Source organism: Eriocheir sinensis, chromosome 54, assembly GCF_024679095.1.
Source record: "Eriocheir sinensis breed Jianghai 21 chromosome 54, ASM2467909v1, whole genome shotgun sequence".
NCBI classification, from domain to species: Eukaryota; Metazoa; Arthropoda; class Malacostraca; order Decapoda; family Varunidae; genus Eriocheir; species Eriocheir sinensis.
The window spans coordinates 5,800,838-5,816,040 of NC_066562.1; the positions used below are offsets into that span (position 1 = coordinate 5,800,838).

The 15,203-nt window shown below is 43.8% G+C and overlaps 2 protein-coding genes and 1 long non-coding RNA gene across 45 annotated transcripts in view; 1 reads left to right on the forward strand and 2 right to left on the reverse strand.

Moving 5' to 3' along the window:
* LOC126983627 (serine/threonine-protein kinase WNK1-like) overlaps positions 1-15,203 on the reverse strand; it is a 167,535-nt gene that overhangs the window by 6,615 nt on the left and 145,717 nt on the right. For 17 of the 21 annotated variants that reach the window (XM_050836489.1, XM_050836487.1, XM_050836495.1 and 14 more), the window contains 7 exons: positions 12,423-12,578; positions 5,388-5,516; positions 2,600-3,074; positions 2,319-2,482; positions 1,896-2,208; positions 1,322-1,500; positions 22-195 (listed from right to left, as the gene is read on the reverse strand). In XM_050836489.1, the coding sequence (XP_050692446.1) occupies positions 22-195; positions 1,322-1,500; positions 1,896-2,208; positions 2,319-2,482; positions 2,600-3,074; positions 5,388-5,516; positions 12,423-12,578 (1,590 nt within the window). The remainder of the gene's footprint in view (positions 1-21; positions 196-1,321; positions 1,501-1,895; positions 2,209-2,318; positions 2,483-2,599; positions 3,075-5,387; positions 5,517-12,422; positions 12,579-15,203) is intronic. The other 4 variants (XM_050836488.1, XM_050836485.1, XM_050836484.1 and 1 more) reach the window with 3 other exon arrangements.
* Positions 6,021-6,913, reverse strand: LOC126983634 (uncharacterized). The gene is made up of 2 exons (XR_007736067.1): positions 6,792-6,913; positions 6,021-6,632 (listed from the first exon to the last, which is right to left on the reverse strand). It is a non-coding gene; the product is annotated as an uncharacterized LOC126983634 (long non-coding RNA).
* LOC126983630 (uncharacterized) lies at positions 6,840-10,175 on the forward strand. 23 transcript variants are annotated; one of them, XM_050836501.1, is made up of 8 exons: positions 6,847-7,313; positions 7,460-8,239; positions 8,310-8,384; positions 8,460-8,609; positions 8,685-8,759; positions 8,832-9,131; positions 9,206-9,355; positions 9,430-10,166. In XM_050836501.1, the coding sequence occupies exons 2-8, from the start codon at positions 8,202-8,204 to the stop codon at positions 9,707-9,709; spliced, it is 1,068 nt and encodes a 355-aa protein (XP_050692458.1). In that variant the 5' UTR covers positions 6,847-7,313; positions 7,460-8,201; the 3' UTR covers positions 9,710-10,166. The 23 variants fall into 23 exon arrangements, 9 of the variants coding, with proteins under 9 accessions (XP_050692458.1, XP_050692459.1, XP_050692462.1 ...); XM_050836502.1 differs by having other exon boundaries at positions 6,847-8,239; positions 8,832-9,056; XM_050836505.1 differs by having other exon boundaries at positions 6,847-8,239; positions 8,832-9,056; positions 9,206-9,280.

The following is a 15,203-nucleotide window of genomic DNA, read 5'->3' on the forward strand; positions in this document are numbered from 1 at the left end:
CTCTAATACCCAAATACATACGGCACTGCTGCGGCTGCCATCAGGACTAAGGGGCTGCTCTTCGGGGGATGTGTGCGTGGAGGCTGCACGGACCCTCTCAGCGGGGGAGGAGGCTGGGCTGTCCTCCATGACCAGTGAGGAGGACATGGAGGGAGGCAGGGAGGGGGCGGCAGAGGGAGGCTCCAAGGTGTGGCCCTACAGGAGGCGCGGTATTACTAACACAACCCGGGACTTGGCTTACAGGTCTGGGCTAACTTTATACAGCAGACCCTCGGCTAGCGCAACAGGTACTTTTATTATTGTTATTCTAAAAGAGGGAGGAGCGTGGACACTATATATGGTCGAATTATAAGACATTTCGTCGCCCAAGAACATCTATTTGACAAGGCTTTCGTAGGAGTTGTGGGCATTTCCAGTAGTAGTTTTATGACCCTGGTGGTAGTGTGACCCTTTCTCTGAACCATGACCCTAAAGGAACACTCATTAGAACCTCATTGATCCACTCTTTGACCTTTAGAAATACTGATGTGCGAAGCGAAAGTGTCTTATAATACCAGCCTATAAGGTACCTGTTCAGCATTACGCACACGGCCTGGGACTTGCCGTACAGCGCTGGGTAACTATTCTAAAAGGGAAAGCTTGTGTTGGTCACTCTACACATCACTCCATTAGAATATTATATACATTAGAATATTCAGTACTCTTCCATTAATACTCCATCAGAATACATTTAGAACTATTAGAACACATTTTTGATACATTCAGTTCTTCCCATTAGAATATCAGATACATTTGAATATTTAGCACCCTATTAGAATACATTAGAATATCTTTTTACAGCACTACAAATAGACAAGTAAACTAAGATTTTTTTCAGCCTCTATAACACTGATTTATCCAGGTTAAGATGACATAAACCAGTGAGGTACATTCAAGACGCTACAGGTAAATAAGAAGCCCTTCTCCTAGCATCTACAACACTGATTTATCCGGATTAAGGCACCAGAAACCAGCAACATACAGTTCAAACACTACCACAGCATCCAGCCACTCACCCATCCATCCATCCATTCATCCAACTATCCATCCATCCATCCATTCATCCATCCATCCAGCCATCCATCCATTCATCCAGCCATCCAACTATCCATCCCACCATCCGTCCATCCATCCAGCATCCACGAGCCATGACCCACGCCTCACCAACACCCTCTGGTACAGTTTTGGCTCCTCTGCACAAGACTTTGGTGAAATATCGAGAAGAAAGTGAACTCCAGAGGAAGACACCTTACCTGCAGCACAAAGAGGAGCTGTGACTCACCTGGAGGTCTTCAAGGGGCTGCGGGGCCAGGTTCGGGGTGTCTGGTGGGGCAGGCGTCGGGGCGGTGCTGCCAGACCCGCCCTCGGTGGAGTCCACGCTCTCAGCCACCTTGGTGACGGCAAAGCGACCGCGACGAACTGGGGAGCTGACGGGGCTGCTGGCGGTGGAGGCGTCGGAGGCTGTGGGCAAGGCAGCGGTGACCATCAAGGGTGACTGGCGTATTGGGGTGAGCAGCCATACAGACAACACCCAACAGGCACGGCTCAGCGTGTGTATATCACAAGCTCGTAAATACAACTAGGTAAACACACACACACACACTTTTGTTTATTTTCACCCTTATGGCTGCCTATAAATGAATAAACCATTTATTATTATTATTATTATTATTATTTACATACACACACTCACACACACACACACACACACACACATGATTTTAAGGAAAAGTTGGATAAGAGAGGATATGGAGATGGGATAGCGCGAGTATGGCTCTTTTCCCGTGTGTCACAACTAGGTAAATACAACTAGGTAAATACACACACACACACACACACACACACGGGCGACCCACCTCTCCTGATGGACTCTTCGGCCACCTTGGTGACCTGGAAGCGTGCTATCCTGGTCTGCCGCCCATCTCCCACCTCCTCAGACTCCTTGAGGGAGGGTGTGCGGGACAGAGGCGGGCCGGGCTGCAGCGGGGCAGCCCCTGCGTCCTTGTCCATGCCCACGGGCAGCATGGTGAGCGGCGCCTGGCAGTGGGTGTCCATCATGACAGGATGGAGCGCCACCGTCTCCCCGCCCGGCAGCCGCACCGTCTGGGGCACCTGCGGGTACACTGGCGGCAGGCCCTCCAGGGACGGTGACCCGGAGCTGACGGCGCCCTGAAACACAGAGTGGGGCATAAGTGTCTGCAGGGGGGCCAGAGCAGGGCTGTGTGGGGTATGGAGGCACAGAGGGAGGGGGAGGAGAGAGGGGCTGGGGTAGGGCCTACCTCAGTGTGGTGGTGGGTGAGGGTGAGGTGTGCGCCGGGCACCAGCTTCTGCAGTTGTTCCCGGAGTGCGTTGAGGTCCATCCTGTTGCGCTGGACGGAGCTGGCGGGCATGGCCAGCATGACGCCCTGGTGCAGCTGTAGGGCTGCGCCGGACATGCCCATTTCTGCAACACAACACAGCATGACACACACGGCCAGGGAGGAAACACTCGCCTTTATTCCACAACAACCATTATGCAGCCATGACACTGCTCAGGGCTGGGTGTCAGAAAGGGACTCACCTGGCGGCATGTCCGTGGGCATGGCCTGCGTGGCGCCGTGTGCCAGGCCTATGGGGGTGACGTCCTGGTAGCTGTGTGGCATGACGGGCTGGCCGCCCTCCACTAGCACCTGGCCACTGTCTCCACGCACCTGGCCAAGGTGAGCCATGTAGGCCGTGCCCAGGGCCATGTGGTTGGGGTCCATCTGGCCGGCCTCCCCCATGGCCATGCCGGGCTGGGGGATGATGCTGACGGTGGTCCCCTCGGGCATATCCTGGGGGAAGGCAAACTGGTGCAGGCCTGGGGGGTTGATGGCCTGCTGGGGCACCACGCGGTACCCCTGGAACACGTCGCCGCTGATGGGCACGCCCTCACTCACCGCCTCCAGGGTCACCGAGGGGGTCACCAGGACGCCCGTTGTGTGGGTCATGTCCCGGCCGCCCATCGCCGGGGGCAGCTGCTCCAGCCGGTCCTCCCCCCCAACGCTGACGCTGCCCTGCAAGGAGACACAACAACACTCACCGCACACTCCTTGACCACCACACCCAACACACCACACCACTCTACTGGCTGGAATATAACAATGGAAACAAATACGAGAGAAAATTTTATATACTAATATGAAGAAAAAAAATGTGGCTTAAAATTCATTTGCTTCTCAGTTCTTGCTAGAAGAAATAAAGTGTAGAACTTGATCACTGTTTCTTGTGCATTGCTTGGAAAGCTTATTTTCTGCAAATGGGAAACATGCATTAAAGGAACATAACAGAGAGTCAGAGGTCCCAAGGCAGTGGAGGGAGATAAAATGGTGTATGGAGGTCTGCCACTATCAAACAAGTGCTGGGCTTGCTGAGTCTCTGTTGATGTTTACTACTTCACTGCTGCTGCGTCAGAACGTGTAAATGTCCTAACAGACCAAAAACAAGGACACACAGGTGCAGCCTCGTGTGTTACGGTGAGTGTGTTACCATACACCACACACCAAAGAGTCCTGCTTCAAACTCTACTTCATCTACATGTGTCTTGTAGGTCAACTTGGAAACAAAAGACCAAAGGAAGCACACGCCAAGAGCCTTCATCTTGGGAAATACAAAACACAAATATATTCTAAAATACATTAGGGGAAAATAATCAGAGTAACCATAATTTCTAGCATGGGTGAGGAGTTCTATGATGGGTTTGTAGGTCTAGCGTGAGTGAAGTTCTAACACTATTTTGATGAGTTCTAAAAATCACTATCTGGGAAGGGTTGGGAAGCTGCTACCTGGAGCTCCAAAAGGTTACTCATCATTATTATTATTATTATTATTATTATTATTATTATTTTATGCACCCTGAAGAGAGAGAGAGTGAGAGAGCGAGAGAGAGAGAGAGAGAGAGATATGCCATGCTGTGCTGTGGCTGTTGCTGTGGTGTGCTGACCCAATTATTTTATTTTCTGCTAATTTTCACACTTGCTACTTTATTGTCATGCACTTTCTTATCTTTGAAGAAATACATTCAAGAAACTAGCCTTCCTGTAATTCAAACATTCATATTTTGGTCTGTGATTTTAATTGTATACGCGGCAAGTTTACTACGTCAGAACTGAGCAAGGGACAAACTACCGTACCTTGTGACATGTGGTGGGGACTCTATTCTATATGGTGGGTACTCTATTCTATATGGTGGGTACTCTGTTCTATACGGTGGGTACTCTGTTCTATATGGTGGGTACTCTATTCTATATGGTGGGTACTCTGTTCTATATGGTGGGTACTCTATTCTATATGGTGGGTACTCTGTTCTATATGGTGGGTACTCTGTTCTATATGGTGGGTACTCTATTCTATATGGTGGGTACTCTGTTCTATATGGTGGGTACTCTGTTCTATATGGTGGGTACTCTGTTCTATATGGTGGGTACTCTGTTCTATATGGTGGGTACTCTGTTCTATATGGTGGGTACTCTGTTCTATATGGTGGGTACTCTATTCTATATGGTGGGTACTCTATTCTATATGGTGGGTACTCTGTTCTATATGGTGGGTACTCTGTTCTATATGGTGGGTACTCTGTTCTATATGGTGGGTACTCTGTTCTATATGGTGGGTACTCTGTTCTATATGGTGGGTACTCTATTCTATATGGTGGGTACTCTGTTCTATATGGTGGGTACTCTGTTCTATATGGTGGGTACTCTGTTCTATATGGTGGGTACTCTGTTCTATATGGTGGGTACTCTGTTCTATATGGTGGGTACTCTGTTCTATATGGTGGGTACTCTGTTCTATATGGTGGGTACTCTGTTCTATATGGTGGGTACTCTGTTCTATATGGTGGGTACTCTGTTCTATATGGTGGGTACTCTGTTCTATATGGTGGGTACTCTCTTCTATATGGTGGGTACTCTGTTCTATATGGTGGGTACTCTGTTCTATATGGTGGGTACTATGTTCTATATGGTGGGTACTTTATTTTATATGGTGGGTACTCTGTTCTATATGGTGGGTACTCTGTTCTATATGGTGGGTACTCTGTTCTATATGGTGGGTACTCTGTTCTATATGGTGGGTACTCTGTTCTATATGGTGGGTACTCTGTTCTATATGGTGGGTACTCTATTCAATATGGTGGGTACTCTGTTCTATATGGTGGCTCTGTCTTGCTAAAATATAGACGGCCTAATTTACTCTTTCTCTCTCTCTCCCTCTCTCTCTCTCTTCCAAGGGCGGTGCGGCGGCTGGACATTCTCGTCCCCGCCACACCAACACACATCCGTCACCGTCGCCACACCAGAGCCTCCTGGCGGTGTGGGCGGCGGCTTTACCTGGAACGGCGGCTGCGGCGACGTTGATGGAGGGGGACTGATGACGATGGTGAGCGGGGTGGTGCGGGGTGGAGCCGGGGACAGCGGGTGACCCCTCGGCCTGCCACCGGCCTCCCCCTCACATGCAACCTATGGACCAGCAAGGAGCCATGCACTACAGTTTGTTATGGTACAGCGGGGCAAACCGGAATGCTTCATCGCTCAGGACAACAATGTACGTAGAAAGAAAACATGGGTATGCCTCGTGGTATTTAAGACATTATTAGAAAACTGGAAACATTCATCATCATCATCGTTTAACGCCCATTTATTCCCTATGGTGGGGTTGGACGGGATATGAGCCTCCTCCACTGTTGCCGGTCCATAGCCGTTTCTTCCGTGATGCTCAGCCTCCTCATATCTTCCTCCACCACCTTTCTCCACGTCTTCCTTGGTTTTCCTGGTGGTTTTCTGCTCTCTACCTCAAAGTTCAGTGCACATCTCAGGAAAATTTACACTGATAAACTTGTGGCAGTGAGCAAGGTAATGATCTTAGTTCTTTAACATGGTAGGAGTGACGGGCCAAATTTTTTCCTTTACATAAATCCCCCAAAATAGAGGATGCACCAATTGATTACAAATGTGTTATTATCAATTATATAATGGTTTGCGTGAGTGATGATTTTTTTTTTCTCATTAATTCGCTTAGAGGGCCTTTAAGAAACATGATCCCCACAGCTACTGGGTTAATAATGTCTTTGTATTACAGATATTAATGGACGACTCGGAACATTACGCAGATCAACTTGTGGTAGTGAGCGCTGGAACGTTCTCGAGTTTTCTAATAATACCCGGGTTACTTTGAGGCGTACTGATGTTTTTTTCTCGTCTTTACGTTTTTTTCTTTCTGCAACATTGCCGTCCTTAGCTCTACCAAGGGTTGTTCAGGGTTACAGATGGGAGGGTGAGGGACCAACTACTCTCTACGTTAAATGCAACAGGAGGAGGAGGAGGAGCAGAGGGAGGAGAGGGAGGGGTTTATGGAGGAAACATTATCACTACTATGTTACTTGAGGGAGCAGGGAAGCCTTACGGAGAAGCTTAGGTGGAAGGTGACGAGAGGAACGGACCAGAAAGTGTTTGTGTTGCGCTTATTACGGAAAGGGAAAAGTGACGATGGTTTTAAAATGTTACGAGAATTTATTTTTTACATTTCTACAGCGATTTTATTTATTTATTTATTTTTTTTAGCAAACTGCACACCACCTTGTTATGAGTGGGTGTTACGAGTCCCTCTCTGATCTTACTTGTGGCGTGACAGTTGATATTATAAAACACTTTCGCTTCTCACGTCAACTATTTTCAAATGTATTCATTTTTTACAGAACGACAGACAAGACTCTTTTTAAGCTAATTGCACACCACCTTGTTATGAGTGGGTGTTACGAGTCCTTCTGTGATCTTACTTGTGGCGTGATGGTTGATATTATAAAACTCTTTCGCTTCTCACATCAACTACTTTTAAAGGTATTCATTTTTTACAGAACGACAGACAAGACTCTTTTTAAGCTAATTGCACACCACCTTGTTATGAGTGGGTGTTACGAGTCCCTCACTGATCTTACTTGTGGCGTGATGGTTGGTATTATGAAACACACACGCTTCTCACATCAACTACTTTTAAAGGTATTCATTTTTTTACAGAACGACAGACAAGACTTTTTAAGCTAATTGTACACCACCTTGTTATGAGTGGGTGTTATGAGTCATTCACTGATCATATCTGTGGCGTGATGAATGGTGCAGATAACACACACAACGTCAACACACGAATCATCAACGTAAGTCTTTTTAACCAATTTTTTTTTTTTAAGCTAATCGCACACCACCTTGTCATGAGTGAGCATTATGAGTCATTTACTGATCCTATTTGTGGCGTGGTAAAAGGTTCCGATAACACACATGACATTAACACACGCAGCATCAATGGAAATCTTTTTAACCAATTTTTTTTTTTAAGCTAATCGCACACCACCTTGTCATGAGTGAGCATTATGAGTCATTTACTGATCCTATTTGTGGCGTGATAGAAGGTTCCGATAACACACATGACATTAACACACGCAGCATTAACGGAAATCTTTTTATGCAGTGATTTTCTGTGTCTGTTCCTCTGGTCACCTCACACCAGTTTCTATGTCACTAAAAGTTTATCTGAAGAACTAATAACAACGATAATATTAGTGAACAGCAAAATACTAAGTTACAATTAATACTGATATCAAAACAACCAACACACAGAATACCGACTCAAAAAAGCACCTTATATGTAACCAAACACACACACAAAAAAAAAAGGGAGGGGGAGGGAAGGCAACACATTGACAGGAGATGAAATGGAAAAGGCAAATGAAATGGCATCATGTTTCTGTCTGGAAAGGAGGAAGAGAATGGAGGCAATCTGTCTGTCTGTGTCTATCCAGGTGACCGTCTTCTAGTGAGATAAAGGAAGAGAGTAAGGGGAGGGAGAGCATCAATGGCTAGGGAAAGGAAGGGTATGGAGGCAATCTATCTGTCTGTATGTCTGTTTGTATGTCTGTGTCTATCCAGGTGGTTGTCTTCTAGTGAGGTAAAGGGAGAGTAAGGGGAGGGACAGAATGAAGGACTATGGAAAGGAAGGGTACTGAGGCCTCTATCTGTCTGTTTGTCTGTCTGTTGTCTCTTTAGGAGGAGGAAGGGTGACAGGATAGGGTCGTCCATATGTCTGTCTGTCTCCCAGGGTAACAACTATCTTCTCTTCAGGTGCAGGGAGGGTGACAGGGAAGGGTCGTCCATATGTCTGTCTCCCAGGGTAACAACTATCTTCTCTTCCGGTGCAGGGAGGGTGACAGGGGAGGGTCGTCCATATGTCTGTCTGTCTCCCAGGGTAACAACTATCTTCAGGTGCAGGGAGGGTGACAGGGAAGGGTCGTCCATATGTCTGTCTGTCTCCCAGGGTAACAACTATCTTCTCTTCAGGTGCAGGGAGGGTGACAGGATAGGGTCGTCCATATGTCTGTCTGTCTCCCAGGGTAACAACTATCTTCTCTTCAGGTGCAGGGAGGGTGACAGGGAAGGGTCGTCCATATGTCTGTCTGTCTCCCAGGGTAACAACTATCTTCTCTTCAGGTGCAGGGAGGGTGACAGGGGAGGGTCGTCCATATGTCTGTCTGTCTCCCAGGGTAACAACTATCTTCTCTTCAGGTGCAGGGAGGGTGACAGGGAAGGGTCATCCTTATGTCTGTCTGTCTCCCAGGATAACAACTATCTTCTCTTCAGGTGCAGGGAGGGTGACAGGGGAGGGTCGTCCATATGTCTGTCTGTCTCCCAGGGTAACAACTATCTTCTCTTCAGGTGCAGGGAGGGTGACAGGGAGTCGTCCATATGTCTGTCTGTCTCCCAGGGTAACAACTATCTTCTCTTCAGGTGCAGGGAGGGTGACAGGGGAGGGTCGTCCATATGTCTGTCTGTCTCCCAGGGTAACAACTATCTTCTCTTCAGGTGCAGGGAGGGTGACAGGGGAGGGTCGTCCATATGTCTGTCTGTCTCCCAGGGTAACAACTATCTTCTCTTCAGGTGCAGGGAGGGTGACAGGGGAGGGTCGTCCATATGTCTGTCTGTCTCCCAGGGTAACAACTATCTTCTCTTCAGGTGCAGGGAGGGATACAGGGGAGGGTCGTCCATATGTCTGTCTGTCTCCCAGGGTAACAACTATCTTCTCTTCAGGTGCAGGGAGGGTGACAGGGAGGTTCGTCCATATGTCTGTCTGTCTCCCAGGGTAACAACTATCTTCTCTTCAGGTGCAGGGAGGGTGACAGGGGAGGGTCGTCCATATGTCTGTCTGTCTCCCAGGGTAACAACTATCTTCTCTTCAGGTGCAGGGAGGGTGACAGGGGAGGGTCGTCCATATGTCTGTCTGTCTCCCAGGGTAACAACTATCTTCTCTTCAGGTGCAGGGAGGGATACAGGGGAGGGTCGTCCATATGTCTGTCTGTCTCCCAGGGTAACAACTATTTCTCTTCAGGTGCAGGGAGGGTGACAGGGGAGGGTCGTCCATATGTCTGTCTGTCTCCCAGGGTAACAACTATCTTCTCTTCAGGTGCAGGGAGGGTGACAGGGGAGGGTCGTCCATATGTCTGTCTGTCTCCCAGGGTAACAACTATCTTCTCTTTAGGTGCAGGGAGGGTGATGGGAGAGTCATCCATACAAATCAAATGAAGGCTTTAACTTGTAACGGACTTAAAAATGAGACAAATAAGCTTACTGTCGGAATTACTTTAACAGGGGACAAAACACACAAATAAGCTTAGGCGATGTGCTTTAGGATGATTCAGTGTGTGAGAGTTTAATGCAGGAAAGGGTTTAAAGGACAAAATATAAGCTTACTATCAGAATTACTTAAGTGGGGACAAATAAGCTTAGGCGGTGTGGTTTAGAAGGATTCAGTGTGCAAGCTTAATGCAGGAAAGGGTTTGAAGTTGATACGTTGAGGTTTACTAAGGATAGGGTTTTAAAGTGACGTATGTAGAGTTTTATTTACATAGAGGTGAATTAAAGTGTTCTTAGTGGATTTAGATACACACATACGAGGGTCAGATAAGGGGGGAGGGGACAGGGCAAAACATAAGTAACGGAAAAGAGAAATGACGAAAGAAAATGAAAAGAAAATGAAAAATAAGAATGAAAGAAAAGAGAAAATATGAAAAGATAGGAAAAAGAAGACTAAATAAAATAAAACAAAAATAAGACAGGACAGGAAAAGAAAAGAAGAAAAATGGAAGAAAAAGAGGAAAAAAAAGAAAAATATGAAAGAAAATGAAAAGATAGGAGAAAGAAAACCAAATATGATAAAACAAAAATAAGACAGGAGAAAAGTGAAAGAAAAAAAGAAAGGAGAAAGAAAACTAAAACTAGAACAGAATAAAAATAATAATAAAAAAATAACATCATGAAAACCAAATATAAAACAGAAATAAGACAGGACAAGAAAATAAAAAAAAGAGAAGAAAAGTGAAAGAAAAAAAGAAAGGAGAAAGAAAACTAAAACTAGAACAGAATAAAAATAATAATAAAAAAATAACATCTAGAAAACCAAATATAAAACAGAAATAAGACAGGACAAGAAAATAAAAAAGAGAAGAAAAGTGAAAGAAAAAAGAAAGGAAAAAGAAAACTAAAACTAAAATAAAATAAAAATAATAAAAAAATAACATCATGAAAACCAAATATAATAAAACAGAAATAAGACAGGACAAGAAAATAAAAAAAAGAGAAGAAAAGTGAAAGAAAAAAGAAAGGAAAAAGAAAACTAAAACTAGAACAGAATAAATATAATAATAAAAAAAATAACACCTTGATTTTGAATAATGAATGATGACAAACCAATTACTACATGCATTTATATTTTCTCTCCCTCCCTCTCACTCTCTCCCAGCAACACAGACTCACAGTAAGCCACCATGGAGTTAAAGGGACAAGGGAGGCGGGCAAACTACACTACTCATAAAAGCAACATCTACGCACTACAGGGAAGGTATTCAGGTGGGCACAACACAACACAGGACAACACAGAACAAGTAGGGACACAGCACAACACAGGACAACACAGAACAAGGTACACAAAACAAAACAACTAGAGGCATAACACCAACACAGGACAACACAAATCAACTAGGGACACAACACAGGACAACACAAAACAAGTAGGAACACAACGGAACACACAGACAACACAAAACAGGTAGGGACACAACACAACACAGAGACAACACAAAACAAGTAGGGAAACAACACAACACAGGACAACACAAAACAAGTAGGGAAGAAAAATAGACAAAGGGTTAGATAAGACCAGTTTAGGAAAAGGAAAATAAAAATACATCACAACACACTAGAAACAGGGAAAAATGCAGGAAGGAAACACTACATAGGACATAGGAAAACAGGACAACATACCATGAGCTCGTGAGGGAAAATAACGCATCATAACATTAATAAAACAAGGAAAAATGTAAGAAGGAAACACTTCATAGGACACAGGAAAACAGGACAACATATTACAGACAAACACACAGAAATAGAGAGAGAAATGAAGATGTCCTGAGGGATAAAAACAACTACAACAACAGCAAAAACAACAAGCATTAGGAAGAAAGAAAAGAAGTGAAAGAAGAAAGAAAGGAGAAAGAAAGTAGAGGAAAATATGAGAAAGAAAAAGAAGGAAAAGGAGAAACAGGAAAGAAGAAAGGAGAATGAACGTAGAGGAAAATATGAGAGAAAGAAAAAGAAGGAAAAGGAGAAACAGGAAAGAAGAAAGGAGAATGAAAGTAGAGGAAAATATGTGAAAGAAAAAGAAGGAAGAATCAAGTCATGAGAGAAAACATCACATCGCAACACACCCTGAAATAAAGTCTCGGAAGAAAGAAAGAATAACACACAAGTCCAGGCCACAGGAGAACAGACAACATACCACAGACAAACACACAGAAATAAAGAAATACAGACATCATGAGGGAAAACACCACATCGCAACACAGCCTGAAAAAGAGCCTCGGAATAAGGAAAGAAAAACACACAAGTCCAGGCCACAGGAGAACAGACAACATACCACGGACAAACACACAGAAATAAAGAAATACAGACATCATGAGGGAAAACACCACATCGCAACACACCCTGAAATAAAGTCTTGGAAGAAGGGAAGAAAAACACACAAGTCCGGGCCACAGGAGAACAGACAACATACCACGGACAAACACACAGAAATAAAGAAATACAGACATCGTGAGGGAAAACACCACATCGCAACACACCCTGAAATAAAGCCTCGGAATAAGGAAAGAAAAACACACAAGTCCGGGCCACAGGAGAACAGACAACATACCACGGACAAACACACAGAAATAAAGAAATACAGACATCGTGAGGGAAAACACCACATCGCAACACACCCTGAAATAAAGTCTCAGAAGAAGGGAAGAATAACACATAAGTCCAGGCAGGCCACGCGTCTCTCACCTGGTGCAGATCCGTGGGTGGGGTATCCGTGGTGGTGTTAGTGTACTGTGGCCCCTGTGTCGGAAGAACCATACTGGCCTCCTGCACCGGCACTCCTACACTCCCAACATCCCCACCACCACCACTACCACCTCCACCACCACCACCACCAGCATCCTAGTTGTTGCACCAATCCCGGGTTAGTTGACGGCAGCGGAGTTTGGGAGAGAGAAAGGTTGTGTTAGGTTAGGTTAGGTTGTTGTTGGTAATTGTATGGATTAGTTCATTATTTGAGTTGGTGTGTATGACGCAAGTGTGTGTGTGTGTGTGTGTGTGTGTGTGTGTGTGTGTGTGTGTGTCTTATTACCAACACTGTGTTTAGAAAGAGAAAGTGAGAGAGAGGTAGAGAGAGACAAAGAAAAAGATAGAGAAAAGGAGAGAAGTAAAGAAAAAGGGAATAAAAGAGAAAAGGAGAGAGACAGAGACAGACAGAGAACCACTTGGCGAAAGAGAAAGACAGAGATAAAAAAAAGAGAAGTAAATGTAGAGGTAGAGAAAGAGGGAGACTGAGATAGAGAAAAAGAAAAGTGAGAAAGAAAAGAAGAGAGGTAATGACAGAGACAGAGAGAGAGAGAGAGAGAGAGAGAGAGAGAGAGAGAGAGAGAGAGAGAACAAGAAAGAAAAGTGTACATAACCTTTTAAAAACTTACCTACACACATACTTACATGACCTCACCAATTCCATACACACACACACACACACACACACAAGAGTACTGATTCCCACATATATAATTCACAGTGACCTCAAATTGCAGTCATGTATAAGAAAAACAATATATATAGCACCCAATATTCTCTGCAGTAATATATATAAAGCCCCACATGTATATATATAGTTGTTCAAGTATATCAGAGAGTCATTATATCACTAGGGTGGAAGGAGGGAGCGTCTATGTACAAAAGGGTGGAAGGTATAAGGGAGTGTTAGTGTTAGTCAGCCTCTAAGCACTATTCCATTTAGAACTCATAGCAGAAAATACTTATAAATAAATATGAATAAATAAAATAATAAATAAATTCACTTGAGATGCAAATTAAAGTCAAAACCGCCTCTGAATTTTTTGGGTTTTCTCTTTTGGTTTTTTTCTTTTATTTAGAATCCATTTAGAACTCATGGCAGAAAATACTAATAAATAAATATATGAATAAATAAAATAATAAATAAATTCACTTCAGATGCAAATTAAAGTCAAAACTGCCTCTGTATATTTTTGGGGGTTTTCTTTCATCTTTTTTTATTTTTATTTAGAATCCATTTAGAATTCATGACAGAAAGTACTAATAAATAAATATATGAATAAATAAAATAATAAATAAATTCACTTGAGATACAAATTAAAGTCCAAACAGTTTCTGGATAATTTTTCGATACGGTCTTTCACTTTTTTTTTTTACTCGTATCCGAAAAAAACTTACAAATTGAGTTCTGAAGTTGAAGTTAAGACATTTTCTCTAATACTTTTACTTTACTTTACTTTTTCAATACCGTCTCACTTTTTTTTTTTTACTCGTATCCGAAAAAAGTTACAAATTGAGTTCTGAAGTTGAAGTTAAGACATTTTTTCGAACACTTTTACTTTACTTTTCAGGTTTACTTTTCTACTTTTTTTTGGCATCTTTTTCCCGTTGTTTTATGCTCTTGATTTCCTATAATGCATGAAAATAATATTAATAATCTAAAAAAATATAATCTCAAGCTCCATTTCTATGTATTTAATTTCTATGGCAGCAATTATCCCATGCATTACTATTTTTTTTCTTGCATGAGTACTAATTGGATCAGCGCGTACAGACTGGCAAACACACGCAGGGTTATGTCACGTCCGAGGCTCGCTGAAGCTGAGTGCGGTTGGTCGGCCGTCACGCGCCAAAACTGCCCTAAAGGTGTTGTCTTATGGGGCGTTTTGTGTGAATTAAAGGCAGGGCAGCGGGGGGAGGCTACCTGGTCACTACTACTGTGTTGCTGGTGGTCATTTTTCTTACTTCAATAGTGTAAGTTATTTTTTCTTCAGTAAACAGTAACATTTTTTTTTAAAACTGTTTGCTCTCTCTTTTCTAGTTTACAGTACTTTTTTTGTTTCTTTTTCTGCCACCAGTAAGCAATGATTGTCTCTTTGGTTAAACTGTGACTCTTTCTTCAATAAGTCATCAAGACATTCATTCATTTTTTCAATATTCTTTCTTTTTCTTCAGTTGACAGTCACACACAGTCACAGCCTTCTCTCAGCAGTAACTTCTTCAGTGGCCATTCATTAATTTCTTTTAAGTATTGAGTATCTTTTTACCCAGTCATTCATTTTTTAAAGTATTGAGTCTTTCTTTTTCTTCAGTTGACAGTCACACACAGTCACAGCCTTCCCTCGGCAGTAACTTCTTCAGTGGTCATTCAATAATTTTTTTAGAACCGAGTCTTTTTCTTCAGTCGACAGTCACACAGCCACAGCCTTCCCTTAGCAGCAACTCCCTCCCTCATTCACATCCTTCATTCAGTAAATATTCGGTGACTTCCTCCACTATATACACACACTCACATCAACAAATACTTCTCTGACTCAAGCTTCTTTGTTCTCGGTCCAGTCAGTCCGTCACCAGTCATATACAACCGCCCCTGTCTGTGCCCTTCCCATGCCTTGCAACACACCATACAAGGGAGGGTAAGGCAGGCCCCTCTCCTCTTGTGTTTCACTGGGCAACATGGGACACAAGGCAATGCAATGTTAGTACTTTGTGTTCCATGGG

Bases quoted from the DNA above. Each gene is read 5' to 3' on its own strand.
- LOC126983630 (XM_050836501.1), top strand. From the start codon at position 8,202: ATGTCTGTCTCCCAGGGTAACAACTATCTTCTCTTCCG. The intron at 8,240-8,309 runs GTGCAGGGAGGG...AACTATCTTCAG, and splicing joins AACAACTATCTTCTCTTCCG to GTGCAGGGAGGGTGACAGGG. The intron at 9,356-9,429 runs GTGCAGGGAGGG...ATTTCTCTTCAG, and splicing joins AACAACTATCTTCTCTTCAG to GTGCAGGGAGGGTGACAGGG.